At 38.1% G+C, this 21,664-nt stretch overlaps 1 protein-coding gene across 7 annotated transcripts in view; it reads left to right on the top strand.

The window, feature by feature from the left end:
* LOC101000556 (E3 SUMO-protein ligase RanBP2) overlaps positions 1-21,664 on the top strand; it is a 70,398-nt gene that overhangs the window by 31,681 nt on the left and 17,053 nt on the right. For 4 of the 7 annotated variants that reach the window (XM_031655387.1, XM_031655386.1, XM_031655388.1 and 1 more), the window contains exons 9-20: positions 1,230-1,439; positions 3,577-3,758; positions 3,843-4,018; positions 4,186-4,309; positions 5,311-5,472; positions 5,739-5,876; positions 6,152-6,298; positions 7,217-7,396; positions 7,483-7,566; positions 11,021-11,156; positions 14,700-14,794; positions 15,833-20,984. In XM_031655387.1, coding sequence (XP_031511247.1) covers positions 1,230-1,439; positions 3,577-3,758; positions 3,843-4,018; positions 4,186-4,309; positions 5,311-5,472; positions 5,739-5,876; positions 6,152-6,298; positions 7,217-7,396; positions 7,483-7,566; positions 11,021-11,156; positions 14,700-14,794; positions 15,833-20,984 — 6,786 coding nt within the window. Of the gene's footprint in view, positions 1-1,229; positions 1,440-3,576; positions 3,759-3,842; positions 4,019-4,185; positions 4,310-5,310; positions 5,473-5,738; positions 5,877-6,151; positions 6,299-7,216; positions 7,397-7,482; positions 7,567-11,020; positions 11,157-14,699; positions 14,795-15,832; positions 20,985-21,664 lie in introns of those variants that run through there. The other 3 variants (XM_031655390.1, XM_031655391.1, XM_031655392.1) reach the window with 3 other exon arrangements.

Genomic DNA, 21,664 nt, shown 5'->3' with positions numbered 1-21,664 from the left:
TGGGCATCCCGAGGGTGCCTCTGCAAGTGTGCTGAGACACAACTGTGTAGTGGTAACCAAACCTGATTGCCCAGCAGAATTAAGGGAGGGTTTTTAAAAAAAAGTTTAATTGAAATGCAATTCATATACCATATGCTTCACCCATTTAAAGTGTACAGTTCAGTGGCTTTAGTATGTTCATAGAGTATTACCATTGTCACCACAATCAGTTTTAGAAGATTTTCATCACTCCATGAGGAATTCCTTACCTATTAGCAGTCACTTCCCATTTTACCCAAACCTCTCAGCCTTGGCAACCACTAATCTGGCTCTGTATGTTTGCCTATTCTGAACATTTCACTTAAATGGAATCATATAGTATGTGGTCTTTTGTGACTGGCTTCTTTCATTTAGCAAGGTTTTCAAGGTTCATCTGTGTTATAGCATGTATCAGTACTTTATCCGATGACTCTGATTTTTTAGATTGCTTATTGCAAACCTATGGAATAAAAATCTCTGGGAGCGAGGCCTGGGAATATATTTTTTTTTCTCTCTCCCTGAGACGGAGTCTCGCTCTTTCGCCCAGGCTGGAGTGCAGTGATGCCATCTCGGCTCACTATAAACTCCACCTCCCGGGTTCACGCCATTCTCCTGCCTCAGCCTCCCAAGTAGCTGGGACTACAGGCACCCGCCACCATGCCGGGCTAATTTTTTTTTTTTTATATCTTTAGTAGAGGTGGGGTTTCACCGTGTTAGCCAGGACGGTCTCATCTCCTGACCTCATGATCCTCCCAAAGTGCTGGGATTACAGGCATGAGCCACCGTGCCTGGCCGGAAGTAATTCTTAAAAGCTGTTTAAAGGAGAATTCTGATCAGTCAGGTTTAGAAATCAGTGTATCTAAAATCAGAAAATTTATGACATTAGAAAATAAGAGCTTGTCCCTGCTCTCCTATGGCCACTTAAATCCAGACCTTTTCATCTAAAATGCAGATATGTTTAGCATTTTTCATACACATTCCTGTCTTTTTTCCGCCTTCTGCTGTCTAATGTAGATACTGATAATATTAAACCTGTACTCTTCTCATTTTCTACATAAGCCCCTGTTTTGTTGTCCAGCTATGTTTTTTGGGTTGGAGAGTTAGGTCTGCAATAATCATGTTATTTCCCCTTTGGGTGTACAAACGAAACAATATGAGCAAATGCAATCTGTATTTTTAAAGTGATGGAAATAACTTAATTTTTTTTTCAGGGCACATGTTGCTAAACTTAAGTCGTGGAAAGCAAGATTTTTTAAAAGAAATTGTCGAGTCTTTTGCCAACAAAAGCGGGCAGTCTGCATTATATGATGCTCTGTTTTCTAGTCAGTCACCTAAGGATACATCTTTTCTTGGTAGTGATAGTATTGGAAACATTGATGTACAAGAACCAGAGCTTGAAGATTTGGCTAGATACGATGTTGGTAAGTTACATGTTTCAGAGGAAACTGTCTGCATCTTAATTCTTATAAATTGCCCATAATCTTATTACCCAGAAATAATGACTTAATATTTTCCTGTATTCCTTTCGTGTGTGAGTTGGGCTGGGGGGAGTTCGAATGTGGTGCTGTGGAGGTGGCATGTATTTTTTTGTTGTTATTGTTTTTGAGACCAAGTTTTGCTCTTGTCGCCCAGGCTAGAGTGCAGTGGTGCGATCTCGCCTCACTGTAACCTCTGCCTTTTGGGTTCAAGCAATTCTCCTGCCTCAGTCTCCCAAGTAGTGGGATTACAGGTGCCCACCACCAGGCCCGGCTAATTTTTTGTATTTTTAGTACAGACGGGGTTTCATCATGTTGGTCAGGCTGGTCTCAAACTCCTGACCTCAGGTGATCCACCTGCCTTGGCCTCCCAAAGTGCTGGGATTACAGGTGTGAGCCACCACGCCCAGCCTTGTTGTTTTTTGAGACAGGGTCTTGCCTTGTCACCTGGGCTGGAGTGTAGTGGCATGATCGTAGGTCACTGCTACCTTGAACTTTTGGGCTCAAGGGATTCTCTTGCCTCAGCCTCCTGAGTAGCTGGTACCACAGGCACATGCCACTCTGCCCAGATAATCTTTTTTTTAATTGGTAGAGACAAGGTCTAACTCTGATGCCCAGGCTAGTCTCAAACTCCTAGGTTCGAGTGATCCTCCTGCCTAAGCCTCCCAAAGTGTTGGGATTAGGCCCTGCAGGCACAGTGGCTCACATCTGTAATCCCAGCACTTTGGGAGGCCGAGGCGGGCAGATCACCTGAGGTTAGGAGTTCTAGACCATTCTGGCCAACGTGGTGAAACCCCGTCTCTACTAAAAATACAAAAATTAGCTGGGCTTGGTGGTGTGTGCCTGTAGTCCCAGCTGCTCGGGAGGTTGAGGCAGGAGAGTCGCTTGAACCCGGGAGGTGGAGGTTGCAGTGAGCAGAGATCACACCCCTGCGCTGCAGCCTGGGCAACAGAGCGAGACTTCATCTCAAACAGTGTTGGAATTATAGGCATGAGCCACTGCATCTGGCCATATTTTTCATCTAAATAATGTTTATACTATATGTATGATTTATCTTGCTTCCTTCATGAATTCTCTACTATAGACTCTGTATTAAAAGTATAAATATCACTTTTATTGGCAATGTAATCTTTTTTATGAAGTAGTCATAATTTGCTACTTTCTGTTACTGGGCATCCAAGTTGTTTTCAGCTTTTCCACTGTTAATAATCATACTCTGATAAAAACTTCAACAAAAAGTGTCTTCATTGCAAGTTATCTCCATAGAGATACCTAAAAACAGAATTACTGAGACAAAGGACATTAACATCTTTTAAGTCTTGCAAATTGCCAAAATGACAGAAAGATTATACCTCTTTATGCTTCCAGAAGTGCATAATCTTTTGTTTTCTTTTTGTTTTCTGTTTGTTTTCTGTTTTGTTTCCTTTTGTTTTCTGCTGTGTCGCCCAGGCTGGAGTGCAGTGGCGCAGTCTCGGCTCACTGCAACCTCTGCCTGCCAGGTTCAAGCAGTTGTCTTGCCTCAGCCTCCCAAGTAGCTGGGACTACAGGCAGGTGACACCATGCTTGGCTAATTTTTTGTATTTTTTAGTAGAGACGGAGTTTCACCATGCTGGCCAGGCTGGTCTTGAACTCCTGACTGCACATAACTTTTTCAGTATTGACTTTCTTGTAGAAAAACAGATTTCTTTACTATACCTATGGATTAATATAGTGGTGTTCCATTGCTTTAATGACTTAACTGAAAGGAAAACCCATTGTTTTAGAATTTCTTATTAGGTTAGGTGTTCTTTATTTGGCTTTTCTCAGTTGATTTTGGTTTATTGAGTTCTAGTCAGTGTCATTTTTTTAGATGGACTTAAACATTCTTCACTACTTTTTTAATTAAAATTTCTAGAAATAAGTGAGAATGCATTTAATAAGAACATGAGATTTTGCCTAACATAGAATTCCCCCCAGCTTTGATATAGAAAAGCAGTTATATAATTAAGATATATATAATGTGAATTAATTGTTTATTTTGGCAAAACTAATGGCACAAAGAAAATTTGGAAAACCTTAAGCCGATTTTTAAATTTTATTTCAGGCGCTATTCGGGCACATAATGGTAGTCTTCAGCACCTTACTTGGCTTGGCTTACAGTGGAATTCATTGCCTGCCTTACCTGCAATCCGAAAATGGCTAAAACAGCTTTTCCATCATTTGCCCCAGGAAACCTCAAGGCTTGAAACAAATGCACCTGAATCAATATGTATTTTAGATCTTGAAGTAAGCAAAGATTTTAACAAATTAAATATTCTGAATTTTGTTTAATTTTTTTTTCCTAACTTAACTTTTCCTTAAATAAAACAGGTATTTCTACTTGGAGTAGTATATACCAGCCACTTACAATTAAAGGAGAAATGTAATTCTTACCACAGCTCCTATCAGCCGTTATGCCTGCCCCTTCCTGTGTGTAAACAACTTTGTACAGAACGACAAAAGTCTTGGTGGGATGCGGTTTGTACTCTGATTCACAGAAAAGCAGTGTAAGTAGTAAAACAAAAATATTGCTTTAACTTAGTGCGTAGGTTTTAACAGGGATTTAATCCTCATGTGAAGATTTAATTTGTCCTGTGACCCACTAACATATATGTATGTAAGTGCTGAACTGTGTATTTAGAAAGCTATTTTAGTAAATTAAACTATTTTTTAGACCTGGAAACTCAGCAAAATTGCGACTTCTAGTTCAGCATGAAATAAACACTCTAAGAGCCCAGGAAAAACATGGCCTTCAACCTGCTCTGCTTATACATTGGGCAAAATGCCTTCAGAAAACGGTGAGTTTTCAAGTATAAACATTTTAAAGAACATTACCTTAATTTTTTAAAATCATGAACTTTTTATTGAAAGTCTTTTTGTTCTGAAAACAGCAGCTTGTTCATATTATGACAGATGAATGTGTTTTTTATTGCTACAAAATAGTTAATGTAGTTAAATATAAGCAGTTAGAGGAGCAATGCCTGGCACACAGTGAATATTATATATTAGCTGAGCTGTTACTGTTATTCCTTAATAATTAAGTTCTGATAATCAGCCTGAAAATTAAAAAAAATTACCACAAGACTTTGTAAGTAAGAGCATTATAGATCTTTCTAAATATTTAAGGTGTGTTCTGGGTCAGGATTAGGTGTAGATGGTCAGCCTTTTGAATAGAATGACACTACAGAAGAGGCAGGTTTCAGCTGTCTAAAAATGGCAACTGTTAAAAAGTAGTTTGGATTGCTACATTAGGGTGGTATCATTAGAAGTGTTTAAAAGTTGAGTGTAGAGGCCAGGCACCGTGGCTCAACCTGTAATCCCAGCACTTTGGGAGGCTGAGGCAGGCGGATCATGAGGTCAGGAGATCGAGATCATACTGGCTAACACGGTGAAATCCCGTTTCTACTAAAAATACAACAACAACAAAAAAATTAGCCAGGCGTGGTGGCGGGCGCCTGTAGTCCCAGCTACTTGGGAGGCTGAGGCAGGAGAACGGCATGAATCCAGGAGACAGAGCTTGTAGTGAGCCGAGATTGCGCCACTGCACTCCAGCCTGGGCGACAGAGCGAGATTCCGTCTCAAAAAAAAAAAAAAGAAAAAACACAAAACGTTGAGTGTAGAATGACCACTGGTATTAAGTGGTTTAGTTATTACAGCATTTGGAAGTTGAACAAATGACTAGTGAGGTTCCATTTGGTTTTGACTTGAAATTTTAGCCAGTTCTTACAACTTGTAAATGAACTTTAGATCTAATCATACATGTTCCTTAAAGGTGTGTGCTTTTAACTTTCTTTTTTAGGGCAGCGGTCTTAATTCTTTTTATGATCAACGAGAATACATAGGGAGAAGTGTTCATTATTGGAAGAAAGTTTTGCCATTGTTGAAGATAATAAAAAAGAAGAACAGTATTCCTGAACCTATTGATCCTCTGTTTAAACATTTTCATAGTGTAGACATTCAGGTAACAGAGTTCCTTTGTGAATTTACTGGAGATGGAAATTTCCAGTTTATAAACAAAGACATGAAGCTATAAACTGCTTAAATTAATTGTCTTGTTATTTAATGGTAATCTTGTTTTCTAAATTGACTAGCTCTCACAAATAAGATATGACAGAGAAGAGTAATGAGTTGCTTATCTCTTAAGATCATATAAAATCTTTGGAAAATCATTTGGGTTTTATATTCTGAGTGTAAACAGTTTGACTGAAAACTATTCTGTGTGTTTAGGCATCAGAAATTGGTGCATATGAAGAAGACGCACACATAACTTTTGCTATATTGGATGCAGTAAATGGAAATATAGAAGATGCTATGACTGCTTTTGAATCTATAAAAAGTGTTGTTTCTTATTGGAATCTTGCACTGGTAAGTAGATGTGGTACTTGAGCGAAAAGTTTTATTTGTTTGTTTATTTATTTATTTATTTATTTATTTTTAAAGACAGAGTTTCTTTGTTGGCCAGGCTAGAGTGTAGTGGCACGATCTTGGCTCACTGCAACCTCTGCTTCCCAGGCTCAAGCGATTCTTGTGCCTCAGCTCCCGAGTAGCTGGGATTACAGGCATGAGCCACCATGCCTGGCCAAGCTAAAAGTTTTTTGTTTTAAAAACCTGATTATTTCATAAAAGCACTATTTGTGTAGATTTTTCACAGGAAGGCAGAAGACATTGAAAATGATGCCCTTTCTCCTGAAGAACAAGAAGAATGCAAAAATTATCTGAGAAAGACCAGGGACTACCTAATAAAGATTTTAGATGACAGTGATTCAAATCTTTCAGTGGTCAAGAAAGTAAGTAGCAGGTTGTTGTATGTATATTCTTACTGATAACTCACTGATCAGTGTTTTTGCGTTGGTCTTACATTTTGGTAATTTCAAAAATACTCAGTAATATGTTACTAATGCATAGAAGGGATGTGTGTGTCTAAATGCTTATATTTGCTTGCTTTGTCTTAGGTTTGGTGAGTCTTTTTAAACTTGGAAATCTAGGTATATGTTCTTAAAAAGTACTTCCTGGGGAATTAGAAAAGATTTCTAAGATAAGACATTGATTTTGTTATCTTAGCAATGTAATCAAAACAAATATAACCTCAGGACTAATTCTTAATGAACTCTGCTGAAATTGAAAGTTGTTGCTGACAACTTAAGAGCATTTCTTCTCATCTTCATCAGCCATTATGAACGCCCTTGTTTTCTTGCTGTCAGCTGTTTGAGATTGGCATGATGATGTTAAATTATGTTCAGTCTTCTGAGTGTTTTGTTGATTAATTTGTGTTGCTACTCTTTTATTAGGATTTATGTTGTCTGGTGTATTGTAGCATCTCTATTTCTGTCACCATTCAAAATCAGTTAGAAAACATCAGTAACTTATTTTGTTCACTTGGAAAAGCTTTCTAAGTTAACATTCTTTTATCATTTTCATGGCTAACAGAAGTAATAGAAAGAGCGTGGACTTTAGAATCCGAAGATGTTAGATTGTATACCATTTTTCTGTGTTCATGAAGAAAAAAATTATAGAATAAAGACAAAAAAATAAAAATTATACAAAACAACAGAAAAAGAAAGATAATTTAAAAAACACTTTCATGTATATTATTAAAGTATAAAGTGCTTATTAAAGTGACAAAAATGTAAATATATCATTTTAGAGTTTTTACTTTTGGAATTTTTTGCAAATGAAAGCTGTTAATTAATGTCTTTTATTTTTAGTTGCCTGTGCCCCTGGAGTCTGTAAAAGAGATGCTTAATTCAGTCATGCAGGAACTCGAAGACTATAGTGAAGGAGGTCCTCTTTATAAAAACGGTTCTTCGCGAAATGCAGATTCAGAAATAAAACATTCTACACCGTCTCCTACCAAATATTCACTATCACCAAGTAAAAGTTACAAGGTAAACAGGGAAGAAATGAATCATTTCATTGTGAAATATGTTTCTAAGTGTTTTAAATACTGTTTTCTTATTTTTATTTTTTTTAGTATTCTCCCAAAACACCACCTCGATGGGCAGAAGATCAGAATTCTTTACTGAAAATGATTTGCCAACAAGTAGAGGCCATTAAGGTAAGTTACTTAATTTCTCTAGCTATACTTTTTATTCCAAGATTCCTTCCCTGGCCACTCCCTTGCTTTTTTTCTGAAGCTGGTCAGAATGTCCCCTTGCCATCCAAATAGTATGGCAAGCGGACATTTTGTCTTTTTTTTTTTTTTTTTTTTTTAAAAGACAGGGTCTTGTTCTGTTGTGCAGGCTGGAGTGCAGTGGTATGACCACAGCTTACTGCAGCTTCGACCTCCTAGCTCAAGAGAGCCTCTTAGCTCAGCCTCTCGGGAAGCCAGGACTACAAATAGTCACACGCCACCATGCCCAGCTAGTTTTTGTATTTTTTGTAGAGATGGGATTTTGCCAAGTTGCCCAGGGTGGCCTTGAACTCCTGGCTCAGCCTCCCAAAGTGCTGGGATTGCAGGTGTGAGCCACTGCGCCCAGCCTACATACCTCAGTCTTGACCCTTTACCATATTTTGTTTTGTTTTGAGATGGAGTCTCACTCTGTTGCCCAGTCTGGAGTGCAATGGCGCAATCTTGGCGCACTGCAACCTCTACCTCCCAGGTTCAAGTGATTCTCCTGTCCCAGCCTCCCGAGTAGCTGGGATTATAGGCACCCGCCACCAGGCCCGGCTAATTTTTGTGTTTTTAGTAGACACAGGGTTTCACCATGTTGGCCAGGCTGGTTTTGAACTTCTGACCTCAGGTGATCTGCCCACCTTGGCCTCCCAAAGTGCTGGGATTATAGGCGTAAGCCACCACGCCCAGCCCTTTACCATATTTTTGAAAGTACTTTATGTGTCTCCTTATGTTCCACAAAATTTGAGACCTTCAAAGGTAGAGACTGTTTTATTTAAAATATTAGAATTCCTGGCACAGAGAAGGTTCCTGAGTGATTCAACTACTGCAATGTACTAATCATATTCTGGTCTATGAGTTCATTCCCAGATTAACTGTGGAGTACATGTGTTTCAAATTTATAGCTAGGAATTAAAAGTGGTCTGAGCTTCAAAAAGTCTTACTGTATTTTAATACTTCCATATGAATTTGACTTAATTATGTAAGGAAATAGTTACGTATGTATATGTTATTTTAACAATAGGGTTCAAAGGAGTTTGACTTTTTTGGAATTGGAAATACAAGTATGTTCTTTCATGCTTATCAGGCAAGAACTAAATTACTCATACTTCTCAAGTTACACCAAGGATATGCTGATATGTGGTGATTATTACAGTGTGATCAGCAGTGCTTGCAACTTAAGAGAATACTATTTGGTGGGGAAGACATTTTTGAATTTGCACCAAAATTTTGAATGTTAATTTTGTGTAGTCGTGGCCTATGATAATTATATACAATTTTGACTTAACATACAGGTTTCAGGCTACCGACATTGTATTCTCTGGAAGTATAGTGGAGCACTAGTCCATTAGCTTGAAAAGCTTGGTACTGGTACTGACTCTGCCATTAATTAATGATCTTGGGCCAGTCACTTCCTTGGTGACTGTTTGGCTTCTTATCTTTAAAATGAGAATTATTGAAGCCAGTTCACATTGAATGTTAAAAATTACAGTTAAAACAGTGATTGCAAATTCACAGCTGTGTTGCGGATACCAACAGTGACCATAAAGTTTTCCAGGTGATTCCACTAGTTTCTTATTTCTTGGATGTGTGTATGTAGCATCTGGACTAGGCACTGTAGATGAATGAGTGGGGGAAATTTTATTTAGCTTGAAAATTTGAGATAGTTTTGGACCTCATAGTTAGGTCTTTCTGGGAAATTTTTATTTGAAACACTTGTAGAAAAAGAAAGCAGACATGCTAGATCTGTCTCTGACCTCACTTGTTACAACTGGTCAGATTCCGGGGCTGATACAGAGAAATTTGAAACTTTTCAAAATTTACCTGTTTTCTGATACCACTACAGTTTCTTTGGAAAAAGAAAGAATTTCCTGTTAAGTGTCTGTTTTGTAAGGGGACATTTTGTAGGTGCTAGGGTTGGGTATGGTGCTGTCATTTACTTTTCAGCAGAGATCAGATAGCCACATAGCTACACTAGATGGCATTGTATCTATCAGCCATCTTGTCAAGGCAGCAGAGTTGTGTTAAGAAAACATTTTTGGAGTCAGATCTGGTTCAAATTCCAGCTATTATTCCCTGCATCCCTTTCTCTCATTTTAAGGTAGGAGCCAATATTGTTTACCGTCTACAGTGTAGACAGCATAAAAATTAAGAGTTTAAGTGCATTGGACATATTATTATATACATAATAAATTCTCTGCAGCTACTACTTTTTTCCCTTTCCGGGTGGGGCATTTGAACATCACCTTGAGAATTAGTTGTATTTTGTTACAGCACGGGGTTAAGTGAAAAGCTAGTTTGGGGAGGTGATTTGGAATGTCAAGTAGTCCAGATGGACAGAAAAGTAAAGCAGTGTAGAAAGAACACACTGAAAAGATGTTCAGTGTAATGTTAGAGGACTGTGAAAGTTGGGGAAAGAAGTTTAATTTGAAGTTACTTGTTTTTTTGAGCAGGGAATTGTCTTGGCTGGAGGTGAATGTCAGAAAGATTAATGTAGGCAAGTGTAGAATAGAAACGAAGGTATGATCATTTAGGAGAGGTTATTTGTTTAGGTGAGAGAGTTAACGAATTAGGTTTTGTATTAAGGAATGAAAATGGGAGCAGGTAAAGTTTTAACAAATTAAGAATCATATTTTAAAATCGGCACCAGGTACCTAGAACTCATTGGCAAATAGAATTTTTCAAAAGATATAATCAGAGCCAGGCACGGTGGCTCACGCCTGTAATCCCAACACTTTGGGAGGCTGAGGCAGGCGGATCACGAGGTCAGGAGATCGAGACCATTCTGGCTAACACCGTGAAACCCCATCTCTACTAAAAATACAAAAAATTAGCCGGGCATGTTGTTGGGTGCCTGTAGTCCCAGCTACTCGGGAGGCTGAGGCTGGAGAATGGCATGAATCCAGGAGGCGGCGCTTGCAGTGAGCTGAAATAGCACCACTGCAGTCCAGCCTGGGGACAGAGTGAGACACTGTCTCAAAAAAAAAAAAAAAAAAAAAAGATACAACCTATAATCCCAGCACTTTGGGAGGCCAAGGTGGTGGATCACTTGAGGTCAGGAGTTCAAGACTCGCCTGGCAAACATGGTGAAACCCCGTCTCTACTTTAAAAATGCAAAACATTGGCCGGGTGTGCTGGCTGATGCATGTAAATCCCAGCTATTCAGGAGGCCGAGGTGGGAGAATTGCTTGAGCCCAGGAGGTGGAGGTTGCGGTGAGCCAAGATTGTGCCATTGCACTTCAGCCTGGATGACAGATCGAGACTCCATCTCAAAAAAAAAAAAAAAAAAAAAAAAAAATCAGTTATTTAAATTTAAAAGAGTAAGTTTCCCCAGCACTGTTTCTGGCATGATATAATTAAATGTTTAAAATTATTTGATTTTTTTTTCTTCCAATAGAAAGAAATGCAGGAGTTGAAACTAAATAGCAGTAACTCAGCATCCCCTCATCGTTGGCCCACAGAGAGTTATGGACCAGACTCAGTGCCTGATGGGTATCAGGGGTCACAGACATTTCATGGGGCTCCACTAACAGGTGAGCTGGCAAGTGGATAATCGCATATTTTAGTAAAACTACTTTACTAGCCTCTTTTAAGTAGATAACTTGTGAAATCACCTTATATATATTTGTTAATGTACATGTCAACGTCAGTTTTTATGTTACTTCAAAAGCTATATTTGGTGTTACTGAGATTTTTATAACCCCAAGCAGAAAAGACGAGCTGTATGTGATCACGTGTATATAAAGGCTTAAAGAACCCTTAATCCACACCTCAGATAAGCTGTCTGAGATGAGATTATTCCTTAAATTGAAAAATGTTAATGAATAGAGTTATGCACTAAGAAATGCTTAATTAAGAACCTACACCTCTGGGGAATTATTTTGATGATAATGATGAGAGGCAGGACATTATATAGGAAATCTTACTTAATTTGAAATATTATGGTTACATAAAGAAAGAAAAGGACTTTGGACCTGAATCATACTGGGTTTTTAAGTTGTGCTCTGTCACTGTAATAGCTGTGTAAGTTAACCTGTTTGAAATGTGGAGATAATACTTGCCTCACATAATTACTATGAGCATTTGTGTATGTGCAGATGGGCGTGGGTGTATATCAGACATTTATTAGAGTATACAGTAAACAGTTAATGAACTAAGGTTACTATTAGTGTTTACTGTGGGTTGGCTATGTGCAAAAGTGCTTTGTGAACGTAATTTTATTTAGTTACAGTAACTTAGAATGGCTGGTACCATTATTAATCCCTTTTTTATAAATGAGGAAATGGATAAAGAAAGGTTAGGTAACTTACTCATTATTATACAGCTAGTTATTGATAGAACCAAGATTCAAACTCCAGTGGTGTAACTCCAAAGCACTTGCCAATATAATACATTGCTCCCAGGCAGCCAGAAAAAACAAAAAATGTTCCTTTTACGTAAGACAGACTCCTGAAATGGTAGTAGTGCACATTTTTTTTTTCTCTCTTTTTAGCCCAGGAAAGATTTAGAATAAAATCTAGTTTAGATGAGCACATTTGTGTGATGGTTCATATAGTTAAAGCAACCCCACTAGCCTTTTGCGATGGTATCTTCTCAACACAAGCAAAGTAACAGAAAATCTTTGTGAAGTGAAGCTTATTAAATGTCATGTCATAGATAAGTATATGAAATGTCTAACACTCAAACCTTATTTACTTAAAAACCTTACGCATCATATAGGTCCTTGTAAGAGGATAAACAAACGGGCTGACCTTTTCTGGGGCTTTTTTAGTGCTGTGTGCAGTCAGTTATTTGGTGCCTTTTGGGTCATGATTTCCATTTCTTCTGTGTACAGGTATAAAAGGTCCTCTGTTCTTTTACAAGCATATAAATACAACATTCTCATTGTCTCATTTTATTCTTGCAATGACCCTATGAAATGTGTACAAAACAGCACATCCTCATTTTACAATTGAGAAAAATGGAGACTCCAATCACAGAACAGCTTTGTGGCACTGAAAGGGGGAGAGCCAGGATCTCCTGATTTCTGTTCCTGTGTTCATACATTTTTTTTCCTTAATAGTAAACATATCAAGATGGTCCTTATTTTTTAAAAATAAGATGATTAAAATTAAAGATTAATAAGCTCGTAGGAGATACTCAGAAGTACTGAACAGGTTGAAGAAAACTAAAAACTAACCATCTTATTAACATTTCTTATATTTGAGAGCATTTCCTTCTGGTTCTTTCTCTCTATATATAGTATTTTTTATGAGATTGTTACCATGTTAGTATGTTGTGTGTGGATGAGCTAGCCTGTTTTTTAAATGTTACTTTAGTTCTGAGCATTTTTAAACTTAAATGTTTTTGAATATTAATGAGTTTGTGGTATCCCATCACATGGAAGTACTGTAAATTCTGTTCCTTTATTTATGTTGTTTCTGGTTTATGCCATTACAAATTCTACGACACTGTCCTAGTTTTGTAGAGTTTTCAAAATGTTCAGTTTATGTTCTTACCACTAGTATCTGGTAGTGCCATCTTCGCACTTTTGCTAATGCTGACTTACTAGTTTATAAAATCCTTTGCCAATTTGTAGGAACAAAAGTGATACCAATTTTTAAGTTTTTTTAATACTAGTCATGCTCAACAGTTTGTGCAAATGGCTGTTGGCAGTTTTGCCATCTTCAACGTGGGTACCTTCCAGTTGTTTGGTTTCTTTGGTAAAACTCACAGAACAGATGGAGAAGAGTTTGTGTATCAACATGAGTGTTAATGTGTTTTTTTTAAGCAAACGAACACATTTGTGTTCCTTGTGAGATCCTTTGCGTGAATTTGTCGGTAATTTTTTTGACCTGAACATTTTCATAATAGCTTGAGTTTGCACGATGCAGCCTTGTCATTTTGCAGATTTTCGAGGCTCACTTCAAAAACACGGCCCTTGAGGCTATTATATTTCTTTCCTAAATTGTCTATTCATGTGGTGCTTTCAAAAATTAGATTACTTTTAGTAGATTTATTAGAGCTCTTTAGTTTTTTTCCCCACAGTTTAGAGTCAGTAGTCAATTAAAGTCCCTACTTAAATTTCAGACTTTAAGATTTTTTTTTTTAATTTAAAATTTTATTTTTTTATTTTTTCTTTTTGCTTTCATGCAGACAGACATCTTGTAAGACTTTAAGATTCTTGGGCCATTTTCTGTCAGGTTGTTCTGTGTTCTGTGCCTGCTTCCTCCCCATAGGAATTTCCAAATTGCTATCCTCACCTCTATTAGGTTTCCAAAATCAAACTTGGGCTTCTGGCTAGCCTTTTCTAGGTCTTGATTTTTCAGTGCTTTCCAGAGGCAATTGTTTGGAACCTCTTGGCACAATTTGTTTCTTCTTCCATGTACAGGCATAAAAGGTCTTTTGGTGGTTTTCTGGTAAAACTGTCATAAAACAGTTCAAGCAAATGACTGTTGGTAGTTTTGCCATTAACATGGGTGCCTTCTAGTTGTCTGGCATCCTGGTAAAACACAGAACAGGTGGAGCAGATAGTTTACATCAGCATGAGTGTTGATGTGCTTTTTGTTTTAAGCCAAGGAACACATTTTGTGTTATTTGTGAGATCCTTTCCATGAATTTGTCAGGTGATTTTTGAGCTGAACATTCGCAGTAATAGCTTTAGTTTACAAAATACAACCTAGTCTTTCTGCAGATTTTCTAGACCCACTTCAAATGCATTGACCATCAGATGGCATCTTGGTTCCTTACGTCCTTTCTGTGACTGAATGTCCATAATTCCACATCATACTGATCTTTCTTAGAAAAGGCACCAGCTACTCTCTTCTTTATTCCTTTTTTAATGCTTGTGAGGTAGTTATTCTTGTTGATCACGCGATGCTATTCTCTTATTCTTCATGTCATATTTAGCAGTTTTTTTCTAGTTTGTCATTTGATAATCTTGATTGGTGTATTTTGATGTACAGAAATTTAAAATTTATGTAGTTAAATCTTTCTTTAATTTCTATTGTTTTTGTATTTATAGCTCTTGCCTAGATAGTCTTAACTGTAGTATAGACTTTAACAGTGTTTTCTTTATTTTCTTTTTTTTTTTTTAGTTGCAACTACTGGCCCTTCAGTATATTATAGTCAGTCACCAGCATATAATTCCCAGTATCTTCTCAGACCAGCAGCTAATGTTACTCCCACAAAGGTAACAAAGGAATAATTTATACATTTATAATTATTTCCTTTTTAAATTGTTTAGGGTTCCTTCAAAGAAATTCAAGAAAGCAGTTCAGTATTAAAACTTTTATGTCCCTTAAGGTGTAGATAATTTAAATTTATCTCCAGATATAGAAATTATACTTCTTAGTCACCTTTTGTGTTACAATAAGTGTGAATATTTAGAATATTTTTAAAATGGGAGTGGTAGTGGTGGATCCTTCATCATTCTGTTTTAACAGAAATAGAACTACAATGCCCTTGCTGACCCACTATGTGGTAAGTACTTTCAGGCCTGATACAGCTATATATATAACAATTGATTGAAGACTCAAAATTACAGTGGTAGTTGAATGTGATAGCTTTGAGGACAGAGTGATGGGGTGCATTTAGACCCTTGCTCTTCTGCTTATTTTGACCACAGGCAAGTTTCTTAACCTCTCAATGCATCAGTTGCCTCATATGTAAAATGAGGATAATAATAATACCTTAATTCATAGGGTTTTTGAGGATATTAAAATGAGATAATAATGTAAAGTGCTTAGAATAGTGCCCAGCTGGCACATTAATAAATGCTCAATAAGTGTTATCATCATCATCATCATCATCATTATTAACATCATTTGATAAATTGTTTAGGAATGAAGATGGTATTTATTTTATGACTTTAGTTGTAGATTTTAAGATGCTGTAATTAATTTTCATTATATGCCAAGTATATATGCAAGTATCTTTGTAGCAATGTGGTTTTCTCTTAACCTGTTTATGCCTAGTGTTCCATTATTGGAACACTAAGCTTATGGGAGTTATTTATATCTTACTGCTCAGGGTCATTGCCAAGGTCTGATTTTTCACACAGAAAATTTGCAGCCTCTGGCATAAACGGGTTAATGATGTGTACTACATCCCCTAATGATAATCTTCTTCACTTAATATTCATGTTTGAAGTTTGTGAGAATTGGTTTGCATTTAGTTATCTGTAGTTTTGTAGACAATCTACAAAATGTTTTAACTTTCTGTCTTCTAGGGCCCAGTCTATGGCATGAATAGGCTTCCACCCCAACAGCATATTTATGCCTATCCGCAACAGATGCACACACCACCAGTGCAAAGCTCATCTGCTTGTATGTTCTCTCAGGAGATGTATGGTCCTCCTGCATTGCGTTTTGAGTCTCCTGCAACAGGAATTCTATCGCCCAGGGGTGATGATTACTTTAATTACAATGTTCAGCAGACAAGCACAAATCCACCTTTGCCAGAACCAGGATATTTCACAAAACCTCCAATTGCAGCTCATGCTTCAAGATCTGCAGAATCTAAGACTATAGAATTTGGGAAAACTAATTTTGTTCAGCCCATGCCAGGTGAAGGAATAAGGCCATCTTTGCCAACACCAGCACACACAACACAGCCACCTCCTTTTAAATTTAACTCAAATTTCAAATCAAATGATGGTGACTTCACATTTTCCTCACCACAGGTTGTGACACAGCCCCCTCCTGCAGCTTACAGTAACAGTGAAAGCCTTTTAGGTCTCCTGACTTCAGATAAACCCTTGCAAGGAGATGGCTATAGTGGACCCAAACCAATTCCTGGTGGTCAGACCATTGGGCCTCGAAATACATTCAATTTTGGAAGCAAAAATGTGTCTGGAATTTCGTTTACAGAAAACATGGGGTCAGCTCAGCAAAAGAATTCTGGTTTTCGGCGAAGTGATGATATGTTTACTTTCCGTGGTCCAGGGAAATCAGTATTTGGAACACCCACTTTAGAGACAGCAAACAAGAATCATGAGACAGATGGAGGAAGTGCCCATGGGGATGATGATGATGATGGTCCTCACTTTGAGCCTGTAGTACCTCTTCCTGATAAGATTGAAGTAAAAACTGGTGAGGAAGATGAAGAAGAATTCTTTTGCAACCGTGCGAAATTGTTCCGTTTTGATGTAGAATCCAAAGAATGGAAGGAACGTGGGATTGGCAATGTAAAAATACTGAGGCATAAAACATCTGGTAAAATTCGCCTTCTAATGAGACGAGAGCAAGTGTTGAAAATCTGTGCAAATCATTATATCAGTCCAGATATGAAATTGACACCAAATGCTGGATCAGACAGATCTTTTGTATGGCATGCCCTTGATTATGCAGATGAGTTGCCAAAACCAGAACAACTTGCTATTAGGTTCAAAACTCCTGAGGAAGCAGCACTTTTTAAGTGCAAGTTTGAAGAAGCCCAGAGCATTTTAAAAGCCCCAGGAACAAATGTAGCCACAGCATCAAATCAGGCTATCAGAATTGTAAAAGAACCCACAAGTCATGATAACAAGGATATTTGCAAATCTGATGCTGGAAACATGAATTTTGAATTTCAAGTTGGAAAGAAAGAAGGGTCTTGGTGGCACTGTAACAGCTGCTCATTAAAGAATGCTGCAACTGCTAAGAAATGTGTATCATGCCAAAATCTAAACCCAAGCAATAAAGAACTCGTTGGCCCACCATTAGCTGAAACTGTTTTTACTCCTAAAACTGGCCCAGAGAATATTCAAGATCGATTTGCATTGATGACTCCAAAGAAAGAAGGTCACTGGGATTGTAGTATTTGTTTAGTAAGAAATGAACCTACTGTATCTAGGTGCATTGCGTGTCAGAACACAAAATCTGCTAACAAAAGTGGATCTTCATTTGTTCATCAGGCTTCATTTACATTTGGCCAGGGAGATCTTCCTAAACCTGTTAACAGTGACTTCAGATCTGTTTTTTCTACAAAGGAAGGACAGTGGGAGTGCAGTGTATGTTTGGTACAAAATGAGGGGAGCTCTACAAAATGTGCTGCTTGTCTGAATCCGAGAAAACAGAGTCTACCTGCTACTGCTATTCCAACACCTGCCTCTTTTAAGTTTGGTACTTCAGAGACAAGTAAAACTCCAAAAAGTGGATTTGAGGACATGTTTGCTAAGAAGGAAGGACAGTGGGATTGCAGTTCATGCTTAGTGCGAAATGAAGCAAATGCTACAAGATGTGTTGCTTGTCAGAATCCAGATAAACCAAGTCCATCTACTTCTGTTCCAGCTCCTGCCTCTTTTAAGTTTGGTACTTCAGAGACAAGCAAGGCTCCAAAGAGCGGATTTGAGGGAATGTTCACTAAGAAGGAAGGACAATGGGATTGCAGTGTGTGCTTAGTAAGAAATGAAGCCAGTGCCACCAAATGTATTGCGTGTCAGAATCCAGGTAAACAAAATCAAACTGCTTCTGCAATTTCAACACCTGCCTCTTCAGAGACAAGCAAGGCTCCAAAGAGCGGATTTGAGGGAATGTTCACTAAGAAGGAAGGACAATGGGATTGCAGTGTGTGCTTACTAAGAAATGAAGCCAGTGCTACCAAATGTATTGCTTGTCAGAATCCAGGTAAACAAAATCAGACTACTACTGCAATTTCAACACCTGCCTCTTCAGAGACAAGCAAGGCTCCAAAGAGTGGATTTGAGGGAATGTTCACTAAGAAGGAAGGACAGTGGGATTGCAGTATGTGCTTAGTAAGAAATGAAGCCAGTGCTAGCAAATGTATTGCTTGTCAGTATCCAAGTAAACAAAATCAAACAACTGCAATTTCAACACCTACCTCTTCGGAGGTAAGCAAGGCTCCAAAGAGTGGATTTGAAGGAATGTTCATCAAGAAAGGACAGTGGGATTGTAGCGTTTGCTGTGTACAAAATGAGAGTTCTTCCTTAACATGTGTGGCTTGTGATGCCTCTAAACCATCTCATAAACCTATTGCAGAAGCTCCTTCAGCTTTCACATTGGGCTCAGAAACGAAGTTGCATGACTCTTCTGGAAGTCAGGTGGGAACAGGATTTAAAAGTAATTTCTCAGAAAAAGCTTTTAAGTTTGGCAATACAGAGCAAGGATTCAAATTTGGGCATGTGGATCAAGAAAATTCACCTTCATTTATGTTTCAGGGTTCTTCTAATACAGAATTTAAGTCAACCAAAGAAGGATTTTCCATCCCTGTGTCTGCTGATGGATTTAAATTTGGCATTTCGGAACCAGGGAATCAAGAAAAGAAAAGTGAAAAACCTCTTGAAAATGATTCTGGCTTCCAGGCTCAGGATATTAGTAGCCAGAAGAATGGTAGTGGTGTGATTTTTGGTCAAACAAGTAGCACTTTTACATTTGCAGATCTTGCAAAATCAACCTCAGGAGAAGGATTTCAGTTTGGCAAAAAAGACCCCAATTTCAAGGGATTTTCAGGTGCTGGAGAAAAATTATTCTCATCACAATGTGGTAAAATGGCCGATAAAGCAAACACTTCTGGTGACTTTGAGAAAGATGATGATGCCTATAAGACTGAGGACAGTGATGACATCCATTTTGAACCAGTAGTTCAAATGCCTGAAAAAGTAGAACTTGTAACAGGAGAAGAAGATGAAAAAGTTTTGTATTCACAGCGGGTAAAACTATTTAGGTTTGATGCCGAGATAAGTCAGTGGAAAGAAAGGGGCTTGGGGAACTTAAAAATTCTCAAAAATGAGGTCAATGGCAAACTAAGAATGCTGATGCGAAGAGAACAAGTACTAAAAGTGTGTGCTAATCATTGGATAACGACTACGATGAATCTGAAGCCTCTCTCTGGATCAGACAGAGCATGGATGTGGTTAGCCAGTGATTTCTCTGATGGTGATGCCAAACTAGAGCAGTTGGCAGCAAAATTTAAAACACCAGAGCTGGCTGAAGAATTCAAGCAGAAGTTTGAGGAATGCCAGCGGCTTCTGTTAGACATACCACTTCAAACTCCCCATAAACTTGTAGATACTGGCAGAGCTGCCAAGTTAATACAGAGAGCTGAAGAAATGAAGAGTGGACTGAAAGATTTCAAGACATTTTTGACAAATGATCAAACAAAAGTCACTGAAGAAGAGAATAAGAATTCAGGTACAGGTTCTGCCAGTGCCTCAGACACAACAATAAAACCCAATCCCGAAAACACTGGGCCCACATTAGAATGGGATAACTATGATTTAAGGGAAGATGCTTTGGATGATAGTGTTAGTAGTAGCTCAGTACATGCTTCTCCATTGGCAAGTAGCCCTGTGAGAAAAAATCTTTTCCGCTTTGGTGAGTCAACAACAGGATTTAACTTCAGTTTTAAATCTGCTTTGAGTCCATCTAAGTCTCCTGCCAAGTTGAATCAGAGTGGGACATCAGTTGGCACTGATGAAGAATCTGATGTTACTCAAGAAGAAGAGAGAGATGGACAGTACTTTGAACCTGTTGTTCCTTTACCTGATCTAGTTGAAGTATCCAGTGGTGAGGAAAATGAACAAGTTGTTTTTAGTCACAGGGCAAAACTCTACAGATACGATAAAGATGTTGGTCAGTGGAAAGAAAGGGGCATTGGTGATATAAAGATTTTACAGAATTATGATAATAAGCAAGTTCGTATAGTGATGAGAAGAGACCAAGTATTAAAACTTTGTGCCAATCACAGAATAACTCCAGACATGACTTTGCAAAATATGAAAGGGACAGAAAGAGTATGGGTGTGGACTGCATGTGATTTTGCAGATGGAGAAAGAAAAGTAGAGCATTTAGCTGTTCGTTTTAAACTACAGGATGTTGCAGACTCATTTAAGAAAATTTTTGATGAAGCAAAAACAGCCCAGGAAAAAGATTCTTTGATAACACCTCATGTTTCTCGGTCAGGCACTCCCAGAGAGTCACCATGTGGCAAAATTGCTGTAGCTGTATTAGAAGAGACCACAAGAGAGAGGACAGATGTTATTCAGGGTGATGATGTAGCAGATGCAACTTCAGAAGTTGAAGTGTCTAGCACATCTGAAACAACAACAAAAGCAGTGGTTTCTCCTCCAAAGTTTGTATTTGGTTCAGAGTCTGTTAAAAGCATTTTTAGTAGTGAAAAATCAAAACCATTTGCATTTGGCAATAGTTCAGCCACTGGGTCTTTGTTTGGATTTAGTTTTAATGCACCTTTGAAAAGTAACAATAGCGAAACTAGTTCAGTAGCCCAGAGTGGATCTGAAAGCAAAGTGGAACCTAACAAATGTGAACTGTCAAAGAACTCTGATACCGAACAGTCTTCAGATAGCAAAGTCAAAAATCTCTTTGCTTCCTTTCCAACGGAAGAATCTTCAATCAATTACACATTTAAAACACCAGAAAAGGGTAAGTACTTTGTTGTTAAAGTTAAGCACAATTTTTCTTTTAATGTTTAGCTTGATGCACTCTTTGTAGAATACTAATGTTGGGATATAAACGATGCTTTGTGAACACCCCCAAAATATTTGAGCAATATATTTTTCTCCCTTAATAAGTTCACGGTGAGGTTTCAAAGAGCAACAGAACTTAGTTTAAGACATTTCAGTAACTGGAAGATACTTCTGTCATGCTAGGGCAGAGCAAAAGAACTCAGTACAGTGTACGGACTCATGCTTGAATCATGCGCGTTAACGTGAGTCTTTTTTTAAAGTTTTCATTTTCATTTGTTCAGTTTGTCACTCAGAAAACATGATATTGAGGCCGGGCACAGTGGCTCATGCCTAGAATCCCAGCACTTTCGGAGGTTGAAGTAGGCAGATCGCTTAAGCTCAGGAGTTCGAGACCAGCCTGGCCAACATGGTGAAACCCTGTTTCTACTGAAAATACAAAAATTAGCTGGGCATGGTGGTGCGTGCCTAGAATTAGCAGCTACTCAGGAGACTGAGGCAGGAGGATCACTTGACACAGGAGATGGAGGTAGCAGTGAGCTGAAATCATGCCACTGCACTCCAGCCTGGCTGGGTGACAGAGTGAGACTTTGTCTCAAAAAAAAAAAAAGAACATGATACTGAGATGTTCTCATTTTA

The sequence above is a fragment of the Papio anubis genome, chromosome 14, assembly GCF_008728515.1.
Source record: "Papio anubis isolate 15944 chromosome 14, Panubis1.0, whole genome shotgun sequence".
In the NCBI taxonomy this organism is placed as follows: Eukaryota; Metazoa; Chordata; class Mammalia; order Primates; family Cercopithecidae; genus Papio; species Papio anubis.
The sequence above is the reverse complement of the archived record's forward strand: the minus strand, read 5'-3'. Positions and strand labels throughout refer to the sequence as shown.